General features: G+C 42.1%; 1 protein-coding gene across 24 annotated transcripts in view; it reads left to right on the plus strand.

The window, feature by feature from the left end:
- The window catches only part of LOC103042950 (neurexin-1a), a 562,201-nt gene that overhangs the window by 434,798 nt on the left and 100,647 nt on the right, over positions 1-26,756 (plus strand). For all 24 annotated transcript variants that reach the window (XM_049472543.1, XM_049472550.1, XM_049472551.1 and 21 more), the window contains one exon: positions 20,287-20,458. In XM_049472543.1, coding sequence (XP_049328500.1) covers positions 20,287-20,458 — 172 coding nt within the window. The remainder of the gene's footprint in view (positions 1-20,286; positions 20,459-26,756) is intronic.

Genomic DNA, 26,756 nt, shown 5'->3' on the forward strand with positions numbered 1-26,756 from the left:
TAGTACATCGGTCTAGGATTAGGCTTAATATTAAAATATGTTCTGGCAAACCAACCCTAAAAGTTATAGCTAGCATTAGCTTTTATGCTACTCTAGCCATTATGTGAGATGTGACCAGATGAGCTAGCTTTGCTACCCATGTACAGTAAATGTCTGGGAGTCTGGGGCACCCTGTTGACCCTGTTGTCTGCAATCGACCCCCCTGGTGTCCTTCTTTAGAGCACCTTAGGTTAAGTAATGAACATTGCATACCAAAAAAACACCCCACAAGACCTTCCTGATGTTTGAGATGCCCTGACACAGCTGTGTAGCATCCTCTCCCAGAGCAAATGTAATGTGATATAATGTAATTTCAACGTACCAATCATGCACAAAAGTTATGAATCCCTGCCTCTTATAATGCAGCTTTATTTTTCCTCTAATGCAATTGAATTACCTTGCAGAATAGACACCCAGATGATTGATAAGCTCCTTCCAAGCTATAGACAATAGTTCTTGCACATATCCAACAGACCAACAAAGACTTACCTGACCACAAGAAACCATGGATCTGTGCAGGTCTCGCATATATATATATATACATATATATATATATATATATATATATATATATATATATATATATATATATATATATATATCAGTAATATACTTAGAACTGTACACACTTCATATGCATAAGTGTTGGGTATGTTCTTCTGATGAATTTTTCTACTTACACTATATGCTTCAAGGTAGAAATGTTCATAAGTCTATCTTGGATCTCTTGAGTTTCCCTTTGCATCCCTCTGGAACTTCTCTCTCTCTCTGCTTTTTTTTTATCTCTCTCTCTATATATATATCTCTCTCAGCTGGCTTGATGATTTATTGACTGGAGGTATTTGATGAAGCTCTGCAGCAGAAAGCCTCTTGATAGACTCTCCAAGCAGTGGAAACAATTTCAGGCCAACTTCACAGATAATTAGGCACTTTAGCTGGCAGACTTGATTTCTGAGAGCAGCGTACCGCGGCCCCCTGTATTAGCACCCCTCCACTCAGTCCGTTCGAGTGATGGGGAGGCAGGAGAAGTAGTAGAGGAGTTCACCTCCTCCGTGTTTTGACGTTTCACCTGAAAACAGCAATTCCACATTAAATGACGTTTGTACAAATGTTCCACTTCCGCAGATATAGAGGATGTAGTTCTAAGCTAAAGCTACAGGACTAATCCAGGTATTAATGGGCGTTTATACCCTCTGCGTCAGTGAGTAATACATCAAAGAATGGCATTTCCACCCATTATTGTTATTGTGACCAGCATCATCTGGCTAGTATTGTCCATGCAAATACAAATACAAGTCACATCCGCATTTCATTCAGGAGGTGCAACGTCCTTTAGCTTTAGTGGGACATGGCAAAGGTCGTGAGACATGACACCAATCCCTGTCCCATGACTTTTGGCATGCCAGTGTAGGTTTGTACCATATCATATCATATTGTATGCAATAATATCACAAAAAGTTCTGACATGATAAAAAAAGCCATGTAGTTATAATAGCTTTAATATTGAAAGCAGTCTATTTAAATACTATTTGTTTTAGTATTTAATGCAATTACTTGCAATTAATTGCATGTTAGCAGTTTGCAGTATGCATGCGCTAAACATGCTGCAATTTAGTTTGTTGTTGTTGCATTATTTTTGTTAAATTGCTTATTTTGTCGGACTTTTTTTTATTTTATACAAAATTAGATTCTTGGAAATTTGCTATTTACAAAATAGACAGACATTTATAGATTTATTTTCGTTTTTACTTAATGTATAGCATGAATATCTATTTTTTTTTGTAATATATTTTAGTATATTTTTTTATACTGTCAAAAATATTGTTTTTGTGAAAATACCCAAAAGTATTCTGATATTCTGATTCTGTTGTGTACAGTTTTTCACACATACTATACATATCTCGTATAAAAAAACTGGTTTAATAAAAAAACATGGTTCTGAAAGGCCGATCAAAAGTGGTTCTCCAGATAATGCTAAAATTTGCGTTTTCTTTTATGAAAAATATAAAATCAATTAAATCCAGCAATGGCTCAATATATTGCATATGCTGATGTAATAGAAGAACTACTGCATCTGCTAAAGATTCTCTGTAGTGGTTTTAAATACATGCTAACATATTTTCCATTGAAAAAAACTTCCTGCTGGAACCAAAGGCAGTTCTTTCATCTCTCCCCTTCAAAGAGCGGCGGAATTGTATTTTTTGGAACTCTTATTCTTTTTGGTAAACATCCACAGCTTGTTTTAATGTAGCCTAAGATTTTCCAGAAGAAGAAGAAGACCTAAACTATGGATCAAGGAAGGTTAAATGCCTGGAGAGCTTCAGAAATGGAATGTCTTATCCATCTGGAACCTATGATTTACTTGAAAATAATAGGTTTTATATAGAACTAGTGTGAAATTAGTTCTGATAAATTCACAAGGTATGTAATTATTTGGATAATGAACGTCATACAAACACAGTCAGTATTACTTAACTGTTTGCGTGGACAACTCTAGCCAGAAACCGCTGGTCATGATAATTACCACCAAATTACCACCATTACATACCACCCACTGTGGGATGTAATGCCTTCTAAATGCAGTAAATTTCTTTATCCACGTCAGAGCCCAAATACTCTAGCAGTGAGCACAGTCCTCTTTATCGTTCAGAGATTCCCCAACTTTGTTTCTTCCGAGCTTGATTGACGATGCCCTCCATCACGTGTGAATGGGTGAGTAATTGCTGTAATATGGCTTGATTTTGCTTCTTTTTTCTTTGTCTAATATACGTAGCGAAAGCATCTTGAGGTAATACATTTCAAAGCACCCCAGAGTCCTTTATTATCCGGCCTTTGTAGCAGCTGTGCGTTTGGCGCTTAATGAGACTGCAAAGCAATGAAAGTCAAAGTCAGCAGCATCGGCATTGGCGGCGGCGGAGGCAGCGGCGGAGGCAGCTTTGTTGAGGGTGTTTTGCAGCCGGACGCATCGTGTAGCGGAGCTGATTAAATAGCTCTTGTTATCGACTCTGTTCACATGTGTAAATATGCCTCTATGTTCATATACATGCAGAAGCGTGCATGCATGCTAATGGCTCAGAGAAAGAGAGAGAGAGAGAGAGAGAGAGAGAGAGAGAGAGAGAGAGAGAGACCATTAAAACAGAGAATAAGATGTGGAATGAAAGGAGGGAGAGAGGGAGAAAGGGAGGGAGGGGTAGCTAAATTTGAAACTTGGTATGCTCACTGGCATGCTCATTTTCTCCCCCCTAATAATTCCATTACCTCTCTAATTTCATTAATGGGCTCGGAAAAAAAAGCATAGAATGTCAGAGGTAATTAAAAGATAAGGTAAAGCAGCGGCATAGACTGCGACTCCAATTCCCTCCTCTATCACAACCAGTGAAAGAAATACTGTCTTATTCTTAAGCAGTTACACACAGAAGCATGCGCACCGTTCATCCTATCGTGTACTGTATCTGTATGAAACAGGATGAGCGAGGATACTCTACATGCTTGCTAATGACAAGACTGTATGATCTATAACATTAGGGGATAAAAAAAAAAAATGCATAAAAATGTGATGTATCTTCTGCTATGGTTGCATTTTTGTTCAGTATCTCACCATAAAACCTGGTCCTCCCATTAGTCACTAGGCTGTTCCTCAAACCCGTATCACGGGTATCTGTCTTCGAGGAATTTCTGTTAGATAAGCCAAAGCAGTAATGTGCAGAATCTTCACTGCACTTTTTATGGATTTTTTTTTTTTTTTTTTTTTTTTTTTTCCATTCAGAAATCCCCAGCCCTCGGTTGCGCTCACATTTTATTTTATTTTTTTTTTTCATATAAAAATAATGCAATGACAAATCTCAGATCTTGGAATTTAATGTAACACTAAATAAAGTATATATGTATGGATGGATAAATAAAGGAAAATTAATAGGGTGGATGGATGGATTTATGGATTTATGGATGGATGCAGATGAAAAATAAATTAATAGGCAGAAAAAAGGATAATGGAATTGTTGGATAGTTAAATTCATGGGTGATTTGGATTGGACAGATGAGTGAATGAATAAAAGGTTGTGTAGACAGATAAAGAGATAGATAGATGAATGCATGGATAGCGATTATTAGACGGATAGATGATATACAGTATGAGATAGATAAAAGGAAGATGGAAATATAGATGGATGAAAGTAGGAGGAGTTTGAATGGATGGATTAAAATTAGTACATAGGATGGATGGATGGATGGATGGATGGATGGCAATGAATTACTAAAGAAACATGGGTATAAATGAGCAGAGTAAAGGGTGAGTAAATGAGTAGACAAACAGATCATAGGATTAGGAAATATTTGTGGAGGAAATAAAGAGACAAGGGGTGAATAAATGGATGAAAGGAAAGAATGCATGGTCTAATAAAACTAGAAACCATACAGAAGCCAGTGATAAATCGAGCTCAGGCAAACCTGCTTTCTATAACGTATAAGGCTCAAACCCAGCTCTGGAAGATGAGTTCAGTACTGAAGGCGATGTAGTTTTACTAAACTCTGCACTGCTGCACTTTTTCAAACCCCAGCCCAGGTCTGCTGCAAGCATCCATCCCAAAGGCACAGTACAAAGCAAATCAGTGAAACTCCAACAGCGCCGGGTCAGCACAAAAACATACGGCTACAGCAAGCCACAATATTTCTCCGCTTGCGGGGAATTCGACGCTTGACCCAGAAGAGCTCCTTTCGCAGGTTAAGAGGAGAAATAAAAAGTCTCCCTTTTTTTTTCTCCGCCAGATGAAAAGCAAAGGCTGCAGCGGCGGCATGGCAGAGTGGAAGCAGCGATCAGAGGGAAACAAAGCCTCCCCCTTGATGTGGACCAAGGGTGACACACCATATTGCCTTGCTGCCATAATTATGAAATATGAAATATGACAGGTGCACAATGCTTGTCAACACCCATGATGAATGAACGAATGGAGTATTAGGCGAGTAGCTTCCACTGTAGCGTTTGTGAGGAAACCATCTTTCGCAGCAGTATTCCTGAAGACCTCTCTCTGTTCTGTACCATATTTCCAAAGAGAAAGAAAAAAACAGCGGTCTTGAGCATCTTCATGAGAAACCATGAGAACGTTTTTTTTTTTTTTTTTTCTTGCCTGCAGTTTGTTTCTCTAGTCTCTGATCAGTTAACATATTAGTTGACCCCTTGGTTTGGTTTGGTTTCACACCAGCAAAACTCGAAGTAAATAAATGTGCAAAAAGGTAACAACAGGAAAGTTAATTGTGGTCTCAAGGACCTTAATGAAGATCCTTCAGGAAAGAGGCTTAGACTATTAGATAAGAACTTTCCAAAAAAAAAAAAGAATAAAAAACAAAGCTTAAGCTTAAACATTATTTCCTTTCTTCTTTCTTCTCTTTCCTCTCATAAGCCACCCACCAACATTTCCTCCCATCTCTCTTCTGAGAAAATCATGCTGTTCAAAGAGAGCGTAATGAGAGGCTTTTCTCGCCGTGTTAGTCTTGGCGTGTTTGCGCTTGTCACGTTTGACCCTGAAGAAGATTATGATCAAATCAATATTCAAACCGCCTCATGTACACAGCATATCAAAAACCCACTGTGATGGTGGGGAGGGATGTTGACAGGCCCAGCAGTTCGCTCCTTTTCCTCTCGCTTTATTCCTCTAATGAGCGCGCGGACGAGCCAAAGAAGAGAGACGGAAGAAGCGGCGTTTGCTCACATTTCTACTTGGCTACTCCGAGGACTCTTTCCCCAGGCTAATGGTGTTCTGTTGCACACTCTGCTGCGCTGTGTGTTTGCCCGTCTTTTTTTCGTAAGAGCGCTCATATAACTTCATGTTTCAGTACACATGTGGCCTGAAGTGATCTGCCGCTCAAGTCATGCCTTGGTTTATGTGGAGCGTCCTCCCCAGCCATGATAAGTTACATGTGAGGTAACATTGATGAGGTTATAAGTTTAGATCTTCTAGCTCACTATAACAGAAGCATCATAATATTGAGACTTCTTCCTAGAGTAACAGCCCAAAACTGGAATGGTTGCAAGGCCATTGAGATAGCCAAGCTATGCTTGATAACAAAGAAACCTGCTTAAAGAAGCAAAACAGTTAAGATAAGATGCAATTCTTTGAAAGAGATATTTAAGATCATTCTATATATCTTGGATGTCTTAAGTCAGAGCTGGGAATGACTTCAAAGCTAAAGGCTTTAAAGTACCATAGCTAATTTGACAGAACAAAAATGTTTCCTATATTTATTGTATTTTGCACACCCAACACCCTGAGAACACAATAGAGGCTATGTGCTCTATCATTGACATAATGGTCAGTATCAATCTGAATGGATCCCAATGGCAGCTAATGAAAATCACTGTAAACTCTAAAACGGTGGGTATCAAACCACTGCCTGGCAATCTACCTTCTTGCAGCTTTCACCTCCAACCCAAATCTAACACACCTAATTCAGCTAATCAAGGACTGCTAAAGGCTATAATTAGGTGGTCAAATGGGGTCAATTAGGGTCGGAGATAAAGTCCGCAGGCTGATGACCACTGCTCTAAAAGCTGCCACATTCTGATCACATACTTACACTTTTTACACTGTTTAAATTCTTCTACAAAGGGTTCTTTCAGCAGCAAAATAAAGGAAATCGCTTCATAAAAGATACCTGAGAGTGTGAAAACATTTTTTCAAGGCTTAAAGGACATTCGCTTGAGGTACACCAGATTCTTTGCAAATCACGTCTTTTAAAAGCCTGGTCTTTATAATACCATCAGTGGTTTGCCCTTGCCCAAAGAGCTCTTTGTGCTCTCAGAATCAAAGAAATAGTTGGACTGAGGTAAGTGTTGGGTGGCGGTTCTAAATGAAAGGGTGGTAAAGCTTTAAAGCAGGTTTAAAATGATAAAATTAAGAATGATAGAGTATGATTAAGAGTAACGTAACCCTACAGATGTCTTTTTTCTGGAGTTGCTGAAGTTTTGAAAGGGAGGACCTTTATTTTTAACAGTGTATAAGCATGAAAGCATGTCCTCTGCTAGTCTACCCACACCTTCACGACCCCCCCACTTGTCCCAGCGTTTGGGACGATTACAGCCGGGGTTCTTCAAGAGAAAGCCGAAGTGTTAAAGTGGAAGTAATCTGCCCTCTCCCATTCTCTTCTCATCCAACTTCCATCACCTGCTTCTGACAGGATCAGAGCAGGAGACTCCTGCATCGACTCCATCAGTTAATTAAACCCCATTTCGCCTTGATGAGAGCTAAATCCTGGCTGACAGCTGGCCGGACAGGCCACCACCGGCTCTCGGACCGCTGCGTATATATAGATTTCCCAGGCGGCCTTCGCTACGGTTGGGGGTGAGGATGAGCCCAGATTTTTTTGGGCAGTGAAATGGAGGTGAGAGGACAGCGGGGGGGGACGGGGAGGGCGCGAGAGTAAAAGGCAGTGTAGATTACTCACATGTGATAATACAGCTGAGAGGGGAAAGCTCTTTAGCCTTGGAGCTGAATATCCTCTGACCACTCCTTACACACTTCTGCGCTGAAAGACTGCTGAAAGCTGTGAGCTGAATTTTGGAAAAAAAGGAAACCTGACCTCTCTCTCTCTCTCTCTCTCTCTCTCTCTCTATCATTCTCTCTCTCTCCCAGTATTTGCACTGGAGCTATGAGGCTAAAGAGGCTAGCATGCTATAGAAGCTCATGCTAAACCAGTTAGCTAGGACAAGAGTAGAGTACCTTATTATTACTGTTGTTAGCAATGCTGTCCTTTTGTCATTTTTCTGAGCTAATACATGTTTAGTAAAATTTATTTCGGTACCACTTTAAAATAAGACTACCTTTATAAAGGGTTTATAAATGACTAATTAGGTTGTAAATGCCTTAAAAATAATTAATAATCAGTTATAACACATTATTAGAAAGGGCAACAATATAGATGCTATGGGTTCACTATTTGTCAAACAACAGGTCATTGTTCATGTGTTATAACTGATTATTAATGATTTTTAAGGCGTTTACAACCTAATTAGTAACCATTAATAAACTAGTTGTAAACCATTTATAAACCCTTTATAAAGATCTTATTTTAAAGTGGTACCTTTATTTCTTTGTGAGCAATGGACACTTGGTGATCTATTTTCTGTATCTATTTTCTGTATCTATGGTGCTAATCCATCTGGTAAGCAGCTTAAATTTATGCTAAACCAGTTAGCAACGAGCAACTTGCTGAACAGTGTGCCATATAGTGTGACGAACAACGCAATATATTTTAATAATTATTAAGATTAAGATTATGTGGTGTGCAATGATGGGTAATTAAAACAATATTAATTAATGAAGCTTATTGAGGTTTCATCTCGGCACCAGTGCAAAATCACCACCAGTGTTTTGACTGATCAATATTTTGTATTGTTTTTTATGCAATCGCGGCATATGAACTGATAACAAGCCCCAAAGCAAATCGCAAAAGCAAATCTGTATTCCCAGTCCTTCGCTAGCAGATACACAACCACCACCCTCGTCCTCATGCTATGAGGAGCTGCGCAGATAATTTGCGACTAAATGTACTGGATTTATTAATGCGTCTATGGGGAGCGTTAAGAGTCCATTGTAGGATGCTATTAAAATGGCACTTTAATTGGTTCTCTCTTCTTCTCTTCTTTTTTTTTTTTTCTCCCGTGCTCTTTAAAGTAATGGGCCCATACCAAGTGAGTAAATTTGACCAGGCGTTTGACAGTCCTTGGGAACGGGTGCCCCGTCGGCCCAGTTCCTTTGTTCTGAAGCTCCCTGCTGCGAGCAAGTCCTTGAGAGGGGAGCTGGGTTTAAAGCAGCAGGCTCGTGGACTGTAAGTAGTGGGGGAAAAAAAAAAAATAGAAAGAGGCTTGGAATGATGCACACTTTAGTCACGCCTAGTGAACACTGTGCACATGCAAATGCAGGAACTGTGTATTATTTGGCTCAGCCAGTATGCATCGACTTATTTATTGAGAGTCACTATACACTCACTGAAGACTTTATTAAGAACTGGAGAGGGCTTTCTTTTGTTGAAAAAAAAAAATAGCTTCAGTTCTTCATGATCTGGATTTAACAAGATGTTGTAAATGTTTCTCTGATGACCCTGAAGGTCTTGCTCAAACTCTTTGATTGCCATGAACTTGCTGGGCTGTTTTCAACCTCATTTACAAGATATAACCTCCCAACTTATGCAGGTGTGGCCATTCCAAGGCTATTCCAAGGCATGACGACGTACGTTGGCGTTAGGGCTGTGAATCTTTGGGAATCCCACATTTCGATTCAGAATCGATTCTTGGGGTCACGATTAAATTTTTTTTCAGATTCTTTCAAATCAGTTGGATACTTTAGCGACTCAAAAACAAACACCGTAACACGACACTACACGCCCCTCTGTAGCCTAATAGGGAGAGGCAGTAAGAGCAAAAACTTCCCCTGTCCTGTTGCTGCTGTCTCGCGACACTCACCTACTCACCTACTGTCCAGCGGAGCTCACCTACTGTCCCGCGGAGCTCAGGTACTGTCGCGTTAAGCTTTTCAACTGTCTTGCGGAGCTTTTTAACTGTCACACAGAGCTTTTTAACTGTCTCACAGAGCTTTATAACTGTCTCACGGAGCTTTTTAACTGTCTCACAGAGCTTTTAACTGTCTCACGGAGCTTTTTAACTGTCTCGCGGAGCTTTTTAACTGTCACACAGACCTTTTTAACTGTCTCACGGAGCTTTTTAACTGTCTCACGAATCTTTTTAACTGTCACACAGACCTTTTTAACTGTCTCACGGAGCTTTTTAACTGTCTCACAGAGCTTTTAACTGTCTCACAGAGCTTTTAACTGTCTCACAGAGCTTTTTAACTGTCTCGCGGAGCTTTTTAACTGTCTTGCGGAGCTTTTTAACTGTCACACAGAGCTTTTTAACTGTCTCACGGAGCTTTTTAACTGTCTCACAGAGCTTTTAACTGTCTCACAGACCTTTTTAACTGTCTCGCGGAGCTTTTTAACTGTCTCGCGGAGCTTTTTAACTGTCTCAGAGAGCTTTTTAACTGTCTCACGAATCTTTTTAACTGTCACACAGACCTTTTTAACTGTCTCACGGAGGTTTTTAACTGTCTCACAGAGCTCATCTACTGTCCTGCGAAATTCAGCTACTGTCCTGCCGAGATCTTTAACAGTTAAAGTGTTCCACAGGACAGTTAATGAGCTCTGCGGTACAGTCAAAGAGCTCCGCAGGACAGTAGGTAAGCTCCGCAAAACAGTATGTGCTCCGCAGTACAGTTAAAAAGCTCCGCGCGACAGTAGCTGAGCTCCGTGCAACAGTTAAAAAGCTCCGCGGTGCAGCTAAAAAGCTCCGTGCGACAGTAGCTGTACCTGCAAAAAAAATCTATTTTTTGAAAATGATAATCGATTCTGAATCGTTCAATGTTAGAAACGTGATTCGAGCTCGAATCTATTTTTTCCTGCACCAAATGGGTGAAAGGTGAAAGTCAGACAGAACAAGTGATTGAACATAAAAGGCAGGAGGAGCATAAATATTCAGACAGCGATGAGGGGCAGCTGTTGCTTAGGGCCGGTTGTGGGGGGCGTTTGAGAACGGAGATGGAAGCACAGAGGCTCTCTCTGCTGCAGTCCCGCCACAGACAAAGCTGTAAGTGTTTTGGTGGCTTCCCTTCCACACTGAAGTGCTCTGTTCCTCCTGGGTTGTATTGCTTAGCAAATCCCCCCCCCCCCTCGTCCAATCGTCTGCTCTTCTCTGAATCAACCCTTCATCCTGTCAGCTCTTTCTAAACGCCACAACTTAAACACTTAAAGTGCGGCATCTGCGGGACGACACAGTCTGCCTGCTCAGAACGTCCCTACTGCTGCTAGAGCCACTAAAACGCAGGTTCTGACGTGCTGTATGTGATAAATTAACACCGGCAGAGCTAGAGAGAAGGGGCTGTGCAGCGGCAGCTAGTACCAGAACGAGTAGGATGAGTAGATTTTTGGAGTGGGAGCAGATTTATGTGCCTGGGTTGCCTGGGTAGGGGCACACCTCTCCAACATAAAGGTGGCAAAATGAAACCAACATGTAATTCAGAAACACACCTTATTACTTCATTGCGAATGGACGCAGCTAAACTGTTGTAGACTAAATACTTAGACATCACAAAACCAATGTAGCAAGTAATTAAAATTCATCTGTTTTCTAAATTGTGGACTGTATAAGCTTTTAAACTGTCACACCACATGGAATGGCACAGGAACTAGCATCATGTCCTGTCTGAGCTAAAGAACGCTGCATTGACCTGTAGCCAGGTGATTTAAAATAAAATAAATTATGTTGTATCAGTATGACATGCATAGGTGTTGCATATTGGGTTGATAAGAGGGAAAAAACTATTTTTTTAAGGCATAAAATACAAAAACGTTTCCATTACATAACATATCTACTGGATTATGCTTAGTAAAGATGTTATGAATAGAAAATTTGTTACCACTTTTACCAGTTTGTTTACCCTTAAAATCATCTATAGAACATAAAATGTCATGTTGCGAGTAATAGCATAAGCTAGCTGTACAGTATTACTCAATGCTAATGAATTTGTTATGAAGCCTTTATATGTGTAGCTTTCAAATAAAGTGTAACCAGTTCAGAATAGCAGATGTAAAAAAGGCGTGTTTTTTTCCCCCCACAGTATACGTTTGAAACAGCGTGCTGGATTGTTTCTGAAAGCTGTTCGCAGTGAAGCGCTTTGTCTGGCGCGCTGATGCCGCGCTGGCTGCACGTGTGACGTGATGGGTCTGCGGCGCGGTCAGCGCTTCGGGGCGAATTTCAAAACACAGATGGTCACTCTAGCTGGCAGAGGGGTAAAACAGCTCGGGGAGAGAAAACGCTTGTGTACGTTTCAGCTTTTAAAGAGGAGCCGGAGAAATACGAGTGACAGACGTCCGCTGGGACTGAACACTCAAACAGCGAGAGCAGAACGATGTGGACAGCCCTGAAGATCCCTCACACGACACTTTTACATCATACCATCAGTCACGGAAAGGGAATCGTGAGACGTCTAGAGATATCATCCTGGATTACTATGTGTAATGCTTATCGAGTAATCGTTTAAATGTATTTAAAAATTCATAAAAAGTTAAATAATCTGTTACAGCTATATTCTGATTTACCTTCTTTATGGACCAGTGACACGAATGTGTCTTAATTAATGTAAGTGAACTTAATTCACTATGTACAAAAGAAGACCATACATACATTGGTAAACTGCTCTGCCGTGCCTCATGTACTGCTACAGGAACTATTATCATGCCCCATGACTTGTACCATGTTCCATGAACTTGCATTAAATTTGGATTTGCTTCTTTTTACACATGGACAGTTCGAGCCAGATACCGCCATTTATGATCATTACCACCCAATCAAACCACTGTCCACTGTTGGGTAATGCCTTCTGTGATCCTTAATCTCAATCTCAGTGACCGCACCTTAGTCTGCTGGACCACTTGAGCCATTGGGACGCAACTGATGTATCCTTCCAGGTCTACTGGTACCCATGATTGTTTGCACACAAAACATCTACCTTGGAGTACCTTGGTATCAAGATCCGACGTACCTTTGGCTGTAGTTTAGATATGGTAGCACAGTATCTGCTACAGATTTCTGCTTGTATTCCGATCTTCAGAAAGCTTAAAAAAGAACAACTGATGTCTGGTAGGTAGCAAGCCTCAAAATCAGCCTTCAAATACTGTCATGGTGGGGCACAGAATACAGACACTCGCGGAACCAGTCAAGGTTTTTATTAAAAACCCACAGGGTACAGAGAATGAGATTAGCAGTATAAACAAAACACCAGTAAAGGTATACCTGGGAGCGGAGAGCTTAACAGGATAGTGAGGCAGTCCAGTGGTCATACACGAAGTAAGCAGTATCAGAGGCAATCCAAAAACAGAAACGATAAACAATCCAATGGTCATACACAAGGCAGGCAGTATGAAAGATGATCCGAAAAACATAAACGATAAACAGTCCAGGGTAATACACGAAAAAATCCACAACGAAGGCAAAGGCAAAAATCGGTAGTCAAAAAACAAAAGCAAGGTCATACACAGAAAATAATCACAGAGAATAACGCTTTGTAATGTCGGACGAAACCTAGGCAATACGCGGCGCCGAAGGGCGTTTGAGCAGTACTTTTATACTGTGGCTAATACTCAGGGCTAACAGGCCGGGGCAGGTGAGGTGTCACGTGATCAGCAGTGTGTGTGTTGTCAGCGGGTGGTGCATTCTGGGTATTGTAGTTGTTGGGCTGACAACCTCCGTTGGAGACCAGTGTGGAAGGACAGGAAGTGCCTACAGCACCAGACGTGACAGTACCCTCCCCCGAAGGAGTCGGACGGGAACGAGGACGACCACGACGACGACCACCCGACGAGCAGGGAGCACCGGCGGGAGGAACTGGAGTCGCCACAGAGGTACCGGACAGGCGGGGGCTGAGAGACCGGGAACCCCGACGCACCGGAACCGACGAGGAAAGCGAGCGCTTGGGACGCCCACGGGGTCTGGGAGCAGGCTTGCCCGGGTAACGGGCATGAAACTCAGCCAGTATAGCAGGGTCCAGCACGTCGCCGGCAGCAACCCAGCAACGCTCCTCGGGGCCGTAGCCCTCCCAGTCGATCAGATACTGGAGTACGCCACCACGCCTGCGAGAATCCAGTACCTCTCTCACCGCATACGTAGACGAGGCCTCCCCCTCCACTGCCGCGGGCGGAACGTCATCTGGAGTACCCTCAGCGAGCGGACCTGGGACAAGAGGCTTGAGAAGAGACACATGGAATGAGTTGTGTACACGGTATTGAGCTGGCAGCTCAATCTTATAGGTAACCTCGTTAACCTGAGACAACACCTTAAAGGGACCGATGTATTTAGGTACCAACTTCCTGCACTCTCCCTCAAACCTCAAGTCCCGTGTAGACAACCAAACCCGATCCCCGGGTTGGTATTGGGGGGTACTGCCTCGGTGTCTGTCAGACCTCTCCTTGTACTGGTGTAACGCATCCGAGACCTGCTGATGAGTTTCCTCCCACACCTGCTCACTCCGTTTCATCCAGTCGTCTACTGCCGGAACCTCAGTAGCCACGGCTGTCCACGGAGCTAACGGAGGTTGGAACCCCAGAATGCACTGGAAGGGAGTGAGACCAGAGGTAGAGTTAGTGAGGGAGTTTTGTGCAATTTCTGCCCATATAAGAAATTGAGACCAGTCGGAGGGATGTTTGTGACAGTAAAGTCTGAGGAATTTACCAAGCTCCTGATTGACACGCTCACACTGCCCATTGCTAGTGGGATGGAACCCTGAGGTAAGACTCACATGAACCCCTAAATGTTCAAAGAAGGCTTTCCATACTCTAGACGTGAACTGAGGGCCTCTATCCGAAAGGATATCTTCAGGGATACCAAAGTGTCTAAAAATGTGAGAGTAGATGGCCTGAGCTGTCTGTAAAGCTGTAGGTAGAGCAGGGAAAGGAATAAACTTAACCCCCCTAGAAAACCTGTCTACCACCGTGAGAACAGTAGTGTACCCTTCGGACTCAGGTAAGTCCGTGACAAAGTCTACCGCGATATGAGACCAGGGTCGCTCTGGAACGGGTAGAGGAACTAGCTTACCGGCTGGAAGGGTCTTTGGCGTTTTGCACTGAGCACATACCGAGCAAGAGACTACAAAAGTGTGTACGTCAGCTCGCATGGTTTCCCACCAATAACGAGCCGAAATTAACTGTAAGGTGCGCGTGACACCCGGATGGCCTGACGTGAGAGAAGAGTGAGCCCAGCTAATGAGACGATCACGATATTGTAAGGGAACGAAAGTTTTCTGAGGTGGACAACCCTCAGGAGGAGGTGACCGTTCAGCAGCCTGCTGAATCAGATCATCCAACTCCCAGTGAATAACTGCTATTTTAACGTCTGGAGGTAGAATACGCTCACACTCAGAGGACTGAGATGCGCTATCAGGAGTGCAGAAGATCCGTGACAGCGCATCCGCCTTGGTGTTACGGTTACCAGGTCGGAACGAAATAGAAAAATCAAACCTGGAGAAAAACAGTGACCAGCGTGCTTGGCGGGGGTTGAGGCGTTTAGCATTACGTAAGTACTCCAGGTTCTTATGATCCGTGAGAACAGTAAACGGATGAGCGGACCCCTCCAACCAGTGACGCCACTCCTCGAGAGCTAGTTTGACAGCTAGCAGTTCCCTATCCCCTATGCCATAATTGCGTTCTGCAGGAGACATCTTTCTAGAAAAGAAGGCTATGGGATGAAGTTTAGGAGGAGAACCACTGCGCTGTGATAACACGGCCCCCACCCCAGAGTCAGAAGCGTCAACCTCGACCACGAAGGGCAAATCGGGTTTGGGATGAGCGAGTATAGGGGCTGAAACAAACGCGGACTTAAGCCTAGCAAAAGCAGCCTCAGCTGCAGGCGACCAATGAAGTACCTTGGTGGCCCCCTTAGTCAATGCAGTAAGCGGAGCGGCAATACTGCTAAAATTGCGAATGAACCTCCGATAGAAATTAGCGAAGCCCAAAAAACGTTGGAGGTCCTTTATGGACTGAGGAACGGGCCAATTGGTAACTGCGGAAACTTTAGTGTCGTCCATGAGGACGCCCTGGGGACTAATGACATAGCCGAGAAATGTGACCCGGGAACTCACACTTCTCGGCTTTAGCATACAAATTGTTGTCTAGCAAACGTTTAAGTACGGAGCGGACATGACGAACGTGGGACTCTAAATCTGGGGAATAGATCAGAATGTCGTCTATAAAAAGGACTACATGCTTGTTGATCATGTCGCGAAAAATGTCATTCATGAATGACTGGAAGACTGCCGGTGCGTTAGCTAGACCAAAACTCATTACCAGGTACTCATAGTGCCCATTGGTGGTAGTAAAGGCAGTCTTCCATTCATCCCCCTCACGGATGCGAATGAGATTATAGGCACTGCGTAAGTCGAGCTTGGTGAAGTACTTAGCCTCACGTAATTGTTCGAGAGCGCTAGGGATGAGAGGGAGCGGGTAAGCGAACTTCTTGGTGATATCATTTAAACCACGGTAATCAATACAAGGACGGAGACCACCATCTTTTTTCTTAACAAAAAAGAAGCCCGAACCTACAGGAGACCTAGACGGGCGAATGAAACCCTGCGCAAGAGCCTCCTCCACATAATTAGCCATAGCCTTCTCTTCGTCAAGAGTGAGAGGATATATTCTAGCCTTAGGAAGAGTGGCACCTTCAATAAGATCTATGGCACAGTCATAGGGGCGATGTGGTGGCAGCTTAGTAGCATTAGCCTTACTAAATACTTCCAGGTAATCAGAATACTCAGAGGGAAGTACGGGAGGATCTACGACTTCGGGGCTTTCAATTGAAGTGGACTGTAAGGCTATATCAGAAAAGGCTAAACAATGTTCAAAACAGAAATCAGACCAAACCGTAATGTCCCCTTCAGGCCAGGAAATCTGAGGGTTGTGCGTTTTGAGCCAAGGCATGCCCAAAATCAACGGGTGTTCCGTGCTGGGAAGCACGAACAGAGACAGTTCCTCGTGGTGGAGAGCGCTGGCTTGGAGAGAGAGTGGCACAGTTTGGAGAGTGACAGGTCTGGAGCGCACCGATTTCCCATCAACGGCGTGGATAGAGATGGGGCGACGGAGCTCCTTCGTGGGGATGTTGTGTTCTTTCACCAATTCCAGGCTTATGAAGTTTCCCTCCGATCCGGAATCGACGAGTGCTGCAACGGGAAAAGAACCAGTGGATGAACTTAAAATCATAGGCAAAAAGAAATTCTTAGAATCACGACAAGGAGTCAAGTTACGTACCACGTTGGCGCGTGGAACCCTTTCCACACGCTTTCCCGTCGCAGGAGGCCTCATGGATCGGGTCAGGAAACCACACTCAGCTTTGTGATGACCCTTCTCTCCACAGTAGAGACATAGATGGAGACGAATGCGGCGTTGGCGTTCGGCAGCAGACAGTCTGGACCTCTGGATGTCCATGGGTTCAGGTGTGGACTCCGGAGCAGATGTAGAACCACTGAAACCGCTGGCAGAGACGTGTGGATGGGGTTCAGAAGCTACGTGGGTGCTGGACTTGGGACGACGAGATAGCAGCTGATCCAGGCGAATCGAGAGAGCAATGAGTTGATCCAGAGTGAGTGCTTCATCTCGGCAAGCTAACTCTCTTAAAATGTCTGGGTTGAGTCCGTTTTTAAACACTGAAAGAAGCGCTGCATCATTCCATCCACTGCCAGCAGCTAGTGTCCGAAACTCCAGAGCATACGTAGCGACTGGCTTGTGACCTTGCTTCAGAGCGAGCAGTAACTCTCCATTAGATTGACCGTAACGCGAGTGATCAAACACAGAGCGGAAAGTGTCCAAAAAATCCGTGTAGCTAGCCACCGAAATGCTATCCCATACAGCAGTGGCCCACTCGAGTGCTTTCCCGGAGAGACGAGAGATAATAAAGCCTATCTTGGCTTGATCAGTAGTCACTGGAGAGTTACTGAAGTAAACAGAGCACTGTAAAATAAAACCGCTGCACTTCACCGGATCACCGTCATATAACTCCGGTTTGCACACAAAAAATCCGGAGGAAGAAGCGCTGGGGTTATGAGGCCTGGTGTTAGCCATGGGGCTAGGGTTAGCAGTAGAGCTAGCGTTAGCCGAAGCTAATCCCTGTAGGTGCTCGAGGATGCTAGTCAGCTGTTGTTGCTGATTAGCTTGCTGGCTAGCTAGCTCTGTAACAGCGTGAGTCACACCAACGAGGGTTTGTTGGTGCTGACCGAGAAGTTGTCCCTGGCTAATCAACCCTGTTTTTAACTGGTCAGAGATCGCTGTCTGTTCACGTGAGGCCGCGTATTCTGTCATGGTGGGGCACAGAATACAGACACTCGCGGAACCAGTCAAGGTTTTTATTAAAAACCCACAGGGTACAGAGAATGAGATTAGCAGTATAAACAAAACACCAGTAAAGGTATACCTGGGAGCGGAGAGCTTAACAGGATAGTGAGGCAGTCCAGTGGTCATACACGAAGTAAGCAGTATCAGAGGCAATCCAAAAACAGAAACGATAAACAATCCAATGGTCATACACAAGGCAGGCAGTATGAAAGATGATCCGAAAAACATAAACGATAAACAGTCCAGGGTAATACACGAAAAAATCCACAACGAAGGCAAAGGCAAAAATCGGTAGTCAAAAAACAAAAGCAAGGTCATACACAGAAAATAATCACAGAGAATAACGCTTTGTAATGTCGGACGAAACCTAGGCAATACGCGGCGCCGAAGGGCGTCTGAGCAGTACTTTTATACTGTGGCTAATACTCAGGGCTAACAGGCCGGGGCAGGTGAGGTGTCACGTGATCAGCAGTGTGTGTGTTGTCAGCGGGTGGTGCATTCTGGGTATTGTAGTTGTTGGGCTGACAACCTCCGTTGGAGACCAGTGTGGAAGGACAGGAAGTGCCTACAGCACCAGACGTGACAAATACTCTGGTCTAGAGTAGCTCTTTCTGTAAAAAAAAAAGGTCTTACTTGGTACGTATGACTGTAAAGTTTATTTCTACAGGGAAATAAAATGATTAAACGTGGTCGTGATTAAAGACAACAATGCATTAGTTCCTGCCGCAGACAGCACAAGTCCAGTACTTTGTACTGACATGTAGCGTCCCGTTCAGGTATAACGAGCCCCTCTGATCTGATCTGAAACCCATGTGCCATGAAATAAAGAGGATAAGGAACGTCCCTATGCTGTTCGTTAATTAGTATTGATGACTCCCTTTATATTGACTAGAAAACAAGGCTAAGCTGCATTGCCACGAGGCCATTACACACACGCATGCAGAGTCTAATTCAATCAGCACACAGCAAGCCCTCCATTTCACTAACACAATTAGAGTTTCTGCAGAGCTGGTCGGGGCTTGGGACTGACTGTAATGGCCGATGAAATGAAAGTGACCGTCTGATTACGTGCAGCTCCAGTCGCGGCTTTAGGAATTGGATTACGGTCAGAATCTGCTCGATAATCATGCTTACGTGGATGTGTATGTCTATTTTGTGCCTGGTCAAACCTTGTATGTGTGTCAGTATTTAAAACAAAGATAAAAAAAAAAACAATAGCAGATGAATAGAGAATATTCTAAGGGCTGAAATTTGGACGAAAAGTACTGAGACACCTGCAGATTCAGTGTTTCTTCTAAAAACAATGGAATTGGCTCTACTTACCAGAGTAGATTTGAACAGGCCATAGATTGTAGAGTATTGCTGTGAGGATTTGATTGAAACCAAAGCAGTAAAGAGGTCCACCTCGTTCTCAAAACTCTCAAACTCAAAATCCTGTTATTGGAGCACAACCATCATTTCAGAGAACATCGTTCCACTGAACACAATGGTCTCAATGCTCAACAGCTTTATACCGCTCTTATATACCCCACACAAGCTAACTTAATATGTCGTCTGTCTCAGGATGGACATTTCCATTTCTCATTGGGATAAAAGATGCTTATTATTAAAGATTTGTATTGTTTGTAGTACTTTTAAGGAGAGTTTGCTATACACATGCTATAGTATTATTTCAGTGAATGAATTCTACAATAAACTAAAAACTTAAAAATCTGTTAAATGTCTCTCGAACAACTTGACACCATGACTCTTTTTGAGTGGAGTGCCAGTAGTAATACTTTAGGCAGGCATTCTGTACCCACTTAAGATTTCACTACTCATTTGCTACGTTAGCCTTGTAGCTCTAGTGAAAACAATGACTGAAGGACGTTTAGATGGATGGGAATGTTGTGCAAACATTATTTTTTTTACTTTTTTAAAAATGGTTCATTCTGTGAAAGTGGAAATTGAATGAATGGCTCTTGTTTTTGACAGTAAGGGTTAAGAGCTTGTGCAGCAGTAGAAACGTTTCTATTGAACTGAAAGTAGAGTGATTTCAGGTGAAGGAAGTCAAGGACACAGAGTCCTTTCTTAACTGTTTTGTGTTTCATCTAAACACAGTTAGAAGAGTAATCACATTTTACAATCTTACAATATCGTTTTGAGACCTGGCCATTCGTTTTGTCCTCTGTAGTTAGAAAGTGAATGTTTTTTTAGGACTAAAAGATGAAGCACCATTTATGCAATCGGTTCATATCTTACTACACTCTCAAGAGGACATCTTGGGCTTCTTTATCAAATCGAAACCTGACCAAGTTCCTTCTCTGTTTTTTTTTGTGTTTTTCTCTTTAGGAAAAGGGAAATGTGGCCGTGATTTTCAACGTGGGCACAGACGACATAAACATCGAGGAGAAGGCGAAGTTTGTAAACGATGGGAAGTACCATGTTGTGAAGTTCACAAGGAGTGGGGGTAATGCCACACTGCAGGTGGATGACCTGCCAGTCATTGAGCGGTATCCCACAGGTAAGAACCCTTACTCTTGAGCTCCAGCCGTTTAGCCATTAGCCGTTAGCGGTGGGAGGTGCAGGGCTAGGTTTTAGGATGACTTGTGTTTTCTGGGGATTCGTTGGTGTTTTTATTTGTGCTTTTTATGCTGATCTACTAGTTCTCTACGTTGTTGTTTTTTTTTCTGTCAGAAAAGTGTTGCTTGATAGGGTCTGGTTCTGATCTGGGGTTGCAAAAGGTCTAAGGTTAACACAATTTGTACCACCACCAAATAATATAAAATTGTGCCTTTGTGTCTAAACTTTTTGCCAAAATTGTGTATAATTACAAAATTGTGGCAGGAAAACCACGGTAAAACAATTGATTCCATCCATTATATAACTCTAATTCGATGCAGCATCAAAAAAAGCAGAATGTAGAGATTTAACTTTTTGCTGACTCATCTTTACAGTCATGTACAGTCTTCCTAATGAGGTTTGAAATCTTCAGGCAACCAAAAAAGTCCAAAAGTTTATGAGAAAAGAGGTTTTGGAACATAACTGGTCCTTCTTTGGAATCACCCAAAAATCCATTTGTAGACCACTTATTTTTACTACACTTTTTTTTTTATAAATACACCCAGAGGGAAGGGTTGGGTTGCAATGGATGGATCTTCCAAAGTATGACAAAGTTACCAGGAACAATAAAGAATTACAAATTGAGACTGATTTGAGCAGGCTGCTGATGCAGCTGGCCATGGCATAGTATCTGTGTCTTTAAGACAAGCTGTTGGCCACAGTACAGCTCTGTAAAAAAAATAAGAGACCATTTAAAAAGTAGAATTTCTTTGATTTGACCAAATTGGAATATAATCAAGAGGAAGATGGATGATGGAAGCCATCAAACCAAACTGAACTGCTTGAATTTCTACACCAGGAGTGAAGCAGCATAAAGTTATCCAAAAGCAGTGTGTAAGACTGGTGGAGGAGAACATGAAGCCAAGATGCATGAGATTAAAACTGTGATTAAAAACCACCAAGGTTATTCCACCAAATATTGATTTCTGAACTCTTAAAACTTTATAAATATGAACTTGTTTTTTTTTTGTTTGTTTTTTTGCATTATTTGAGATCTGAAAGCTCTGCTTTTTGTTGTTATTTCAGCCATTTTTCATTTTCTGCAAATAAATGCTCTAAAAGACATTATTGTTATTTGGAATTTGGAATTAAATCACAATGTTCATTTTACTCAAACATGTATCTATAAATAGCAAAATCAGAAAATCTGAAGTGGTCTCTTCATTTTTTTCCAGACCTGTATGTGAACAGGCATTGTCCTTTTGGAAAATGCATTGTTGCTGGTACTATTTATTTTTTTCCTTCCTTCTGGGTGCACTTATTTATTTTTATGGGCGTATTTGTGGGTAGAGAATGGATAAGTCAGAACCTTTTTTTCATTCCAGCTCTACCTGCAGCACGATCTGAAGCCTGATTTGCCTGCAAACTGTTTGCAGTAATTTGATTGATGTGTTAGCAAGCAACATATTTCACTACTTAACACTGAAACGTCAGCCAGGTGCTTTCAGTGCGTAGTGTGAAATTTAAAAGCCTGTCAGACCACGTTCACAACACGCGCCTGAGAAGCAGCGCAAAGAGCACGGGCGAACAGCAGCTTATTGTTATGTATGAGCGAGCGTCGACTCGCTCGCTGCAGGCCGAAATTGGGGTCAGCGGGGATGATGCAGCACAGACACACCCATTGACTTGTCTATGGAAATAAAGGGTCAATAAAAGAGGTGATCGGACTTGAATGTGATGTTACTCTGGTGCAAAAACATGTAGCTCTGGTTCTCTGGTTACCTTATTGGACCCAGCCTCTCATCTGACAGCATAAAAGCATTTAAAGAATACAGCGTTTAGCTTATTTAAAAAGTAGCAATCAGCACAGATTCAGATTTTCTTCATTTTCTTCATACATATCTCACAAACTTATCGTTTCAAATTCAAATCAGACCAAATGTCTTTCATAGTTTTAAACTAAAGATTCTTAAATTGTTTGATATGGATGTGCAGTTCTAATAAGCCCATTAATGAGAATAGAATTAAATAACCTATTAATAAAGCACAAGTTAAGCAAGTTCCCCAATTGATTAAGTTTTAACAACCATATATTTAACCCTGTCAGATCTATATAACCATGTCTTATAGTGTTAAAGTAACGGATATTAAATGGTTCTCGGCTTGGATGTGCTTTTTTTTTACATTCTAATTAGGATGATTTACAAAGCCTTTTTTGAAAGCGGGATATTATTATATGATATTAAAAAACCTCTCCAGAAGGTTATATGCTAATTATTTTCCATTTTTCCTTATCCTAATCTATAATATGTAGATTTCTAGTTTTGTTGAGCCTTAAAATAATAAGATGCCAGCACACCTCCTCACATTTCATTCATTCCAAGCAGCTTCTCAATGCAAAGATTGGATTTTTTCTTTTTTTCTTTCTTTTTCTTTGTACTATTGATTACAAACATTATAACCAATGAATCAGACCCTCGGTCTTTACTGAGAACATGATCTGAACACTTTGCAGTGGCCGATACTATTCCATTTAGGCAGAACGAGCCATCTAATCAACCAGTTCAATATCATTAGGGGGATTTATAGCCTAGCCCTGGTGTGCAGTAATGGAGGAAATCAAATGGCTGAGGAGGAAACGGCAGAAAGTTGGATTCAGTGTGTCATTTGTCGATTCGTTCAACAGTTTGGACCTCCACAATGTACCACTGTAGTTACTTACACACTGTGTGGACAAAATATAGGGACACATTATTCATTGTTTCCAAATGCCATATCTGTCTCATTTGTAAAATCTAAATATGTAGCTGGTTAGAAGTGCATCTACTCAGACCATACACTTTTCCAAGTCCTTTCACAAGGACAAAACCACCAATTTCATAACACGCTCTACAATTAGTATCATTTGCATAATAAAGTACTATTACTGGTTTGGAAGCTGCAGAGAGCTTCATGGGATACGCTGAAATCAAGCCAATGTCGAACTGTGCCTTGAATCCATCCCTGACCCTTTAAGAAACTCTGCATTTTTTTTTTTTGTACATTTAATAGCCAAACACTAAGCGCCATTCCCATTTAACCCATCTGTTCTCTAAGCAGTTGGACGTAGCCACCGCTTGATAAAGGCCCTACACAGATTGAAGAGCTGTCAACAGCTCAATATGACCTCAGCACAGCAGAATAAGGCCATGCGTTGGCTTTTTATAGCAATAATTGCTTTTTCAAACCACTTGTTCTGTGATGCCCGTTGGCGATTTTCACCTCTTGTATAGTACCGTCATTAGAAGTTAATAGAAATCCTGAACATCATCAGCAATATTGCTGCTTTTAAAGCTACATCTCTTTATAGAGGAGTTTCCTCTACAGGTATTTAACACTATCCATACATATGTGTCGTTCTCTGTCCATGCATATGTCCATATACATATATACTGTATATAATTGCACTTTAATCTAATTTAAGTCGCACTCTTCTCTTCCAATAGGTGTGTTAATTAATGCATGCATGCACAAACACAGCTCTCCTAGTCCCTGTTGAGAGATATTGCCAATTCAATAGGACTCTCCAGCCTTGAGATCACTGTGCAGTAGAAAAACTGTGTTCTCTGGGATGATGGTGCTCCATCCAGTAAATTTGAAATTAGTTGGGGACTTTGAAATAAGTGGCAGCAGTGGTGAGCTTCCAATACCCTTAGGTTAATAACACTGCTCTTCTTATACAATCAAATTCTTACAGAAAGCTGTACAGGATAAACTATTTTAATGCCATTGATTTTAGAGCAGTGTAAGAGCGAGTTTCCCAGTACAGGTTTACACATAGCCCATGGTGATAAGTGATTCATTAGATGTGCAGTTGTGTTCAGGTATACATCTAAACCCAATAATATAGCGTCTCCGATACTTTCAGAGAAAAAGAAAGTGGGATTAATAAGAAGTGCAAATATTTTAGTGTTATCTTTTGGTAAGAAGCAAAACAATGAGTTAAAATGTTCATATGAAAATTGTCCAACCTTATTGTAACTACACTGATATGTCTGAGCTAGTTTTGCAAGTGGTTAGGTCTGTAGGAGTGGGAATGAATACTGCGGGACTGAAATTTTATTTCCTGTAGACTACAAACCTCCAAAAGCTGTATTTGACTGTCTATTTATGTGCTTCTTGAAACCAGCATGCATTATATACAAGACATTCATACTAGAAATCTTTTAAAGATAAGTATGTAGGCTGATGTATGGTTTAATATATATATATATATAGAGATTTGTTTTGACCACATTATCATCCAAACTTGTCACCTTTAGGCCCTAAGATTTTGTATTAAAGCACTAATATTTCTGACATTGGTGGGAACAATATATTCTTATTAATGGTGTCTGTGTAACTAATGGCACAACCATCCATGCAACTGCTAATATATTCATTCTAAAAACAAAGTGGTCTGGTAGGTTTGTTGGATGAGGTCTCTAAATCCCCCCCCCCCTCAAAAAAAATCTACAGACTGTCGCTTTAAGAAACTCAAGGTGGTGATTTCATCTCTAATAAACATGTTTTTGAAGAAGTTCTGCACCCCCAATCAAGACCTGGCTCTAATATCTAAATGCTTTTTTTACATGCTAAGAGGTTTTGACAAAAGCTTCAAAGGTCCTTCCAAGTTTCAGAGTTCTAGCTTTTTCTTTTTTATAACCTACTCAGACATGATCGCCTCTCATCCTCCTCAGACCAGTTTGTTTCTCGACGTTGAGCGAGAAATGAGTAATCGCTCATCAGGCATCTCAGCGGATTGATCTTTTTTAGGACCTCTGTTGAAGAGAAGATTCGTCTTAGTTATAAAAGTGCTTGACGCAGATGAAATGACCGAGCACATCCTTTTAGATGGTTCTTTAATGTACAGGCTTTGAAATGCTTCTGATTTCTTTTTTTCTGCTTGTTTTTTTTTTTGTAACTGCTTCATTTGATTTAGAGCATTTTTAGGTTATTAATCATAGTACGTTGTTGACCCAATGGTAGCCATTAGGGATGTAGGGAGCCTTCAAAAAAACAGGGTTACCAAAGGAACTTCATCTTAAGCTACATCTTTAAAATGTTCTGGGTTCTTCAGCTGCATCATGTTTTATTTTAAGACTGTAGGACGACACTAGAATCAGACTGTTTTGTTGGAAAGTTTTGAGCTTCCAAATGGTATCTTGGCAGTCTTTTGAAAGCATGCCTTGCGTGCCCTCTATGGCTTTTAGTAGGACAACAACCTTTTGGTGGTGTGGTAATTGCTCCCAGTTGTATAAGTGCAATTTACAGTTTGCCCCCAGGGGGCTTGGCGTGATCGATATACAGTATGATCAGCGGTGAATGCGCCTTTCATAAGCTCATAGCCCGGCTACGACCGGAGCCTGAGCGAGGGCTATCCTTCTCTCGCCTCTCCGTCGCCTCCTTCCAGCCCTCCTCCTGAGACGTTCGCTGACCTTTTCAGCCATGCACGTCGCTTTCATCGGAGTGAAAGAGCTTTTCATGGCGGGGGACTCTATGGCCGCCCCTCGCCTCAGGTAGAAGCAGGAATTAATGGCTTTTGACAGGCAGCCAACATGGAGGAAAGCACCGGCGGGTTAATTGCCTGGGCCTAAAAAATCTGACCGCACAATTCAGACGCCATACACATCTTCTCTTGGCATGTTTCTTTCTCTCTCTCTCTCTCTCTCTCTCTCTCTCTTGTGCTCTCTCTCTTGTGCTCTCTCTCTCTCTCTCTCTCTCTCTCTCTCTCTCTCTCTCTATGCTGGTATTTTTCAGTGCGCGAAAGCAGCATTCAATAGATGTGTGAGAGCTGGAAAATGAGGATAGAGCACCTTCCTTTTCACCTCTGATTAAATCTTACCATCGGTAATAGCCTCTTTCCTGCTTGCAAATATTTGATTTTCGTCGCTGAGCGCATGCAGGCCACTGGCGATTAGACGCTGCACTTTTCACAGTCGACGCTCTCTGAAAAGATGCGCACTCTTATCTCTTTAAAGTTATGATACATCACCAGGTGCTGGTTTTCTCTATGTTTGGATCTGTCTCATTTAATCTAAAACTCTATTTATTTTATTTAACGTTATACATTATGTAGTGATACCGGTGTCCTCCTCCCTTTGAGCCACATATCATAGGACTAGAACTAGTATGTTGTGTCCCATGACTTTTGCCATGTACCAAAGAAGCAAAAGAATGGTGCACTGACCTGCAGGATATGCCTGTGGGATGGTGTGTCCTGCTTTGAATGTGGATGGGAT

The sequence above is a fragment of the Astyanax mexicanus genome, chromosome 25 (genome assembly GCF_023375975.1).
Source record: "Astyanax mexicanus isolate ESR-SI-001 chromosome 25, AstMex3_surface, whole genome shotgun sequence".
NCBI classification, from domain to species: Eukaryota; Metazoa; Chordata; class Actinopteri; order Characiformes; family Acestrorhamphidae; genus Astyanax; species Astyanax mexicanus.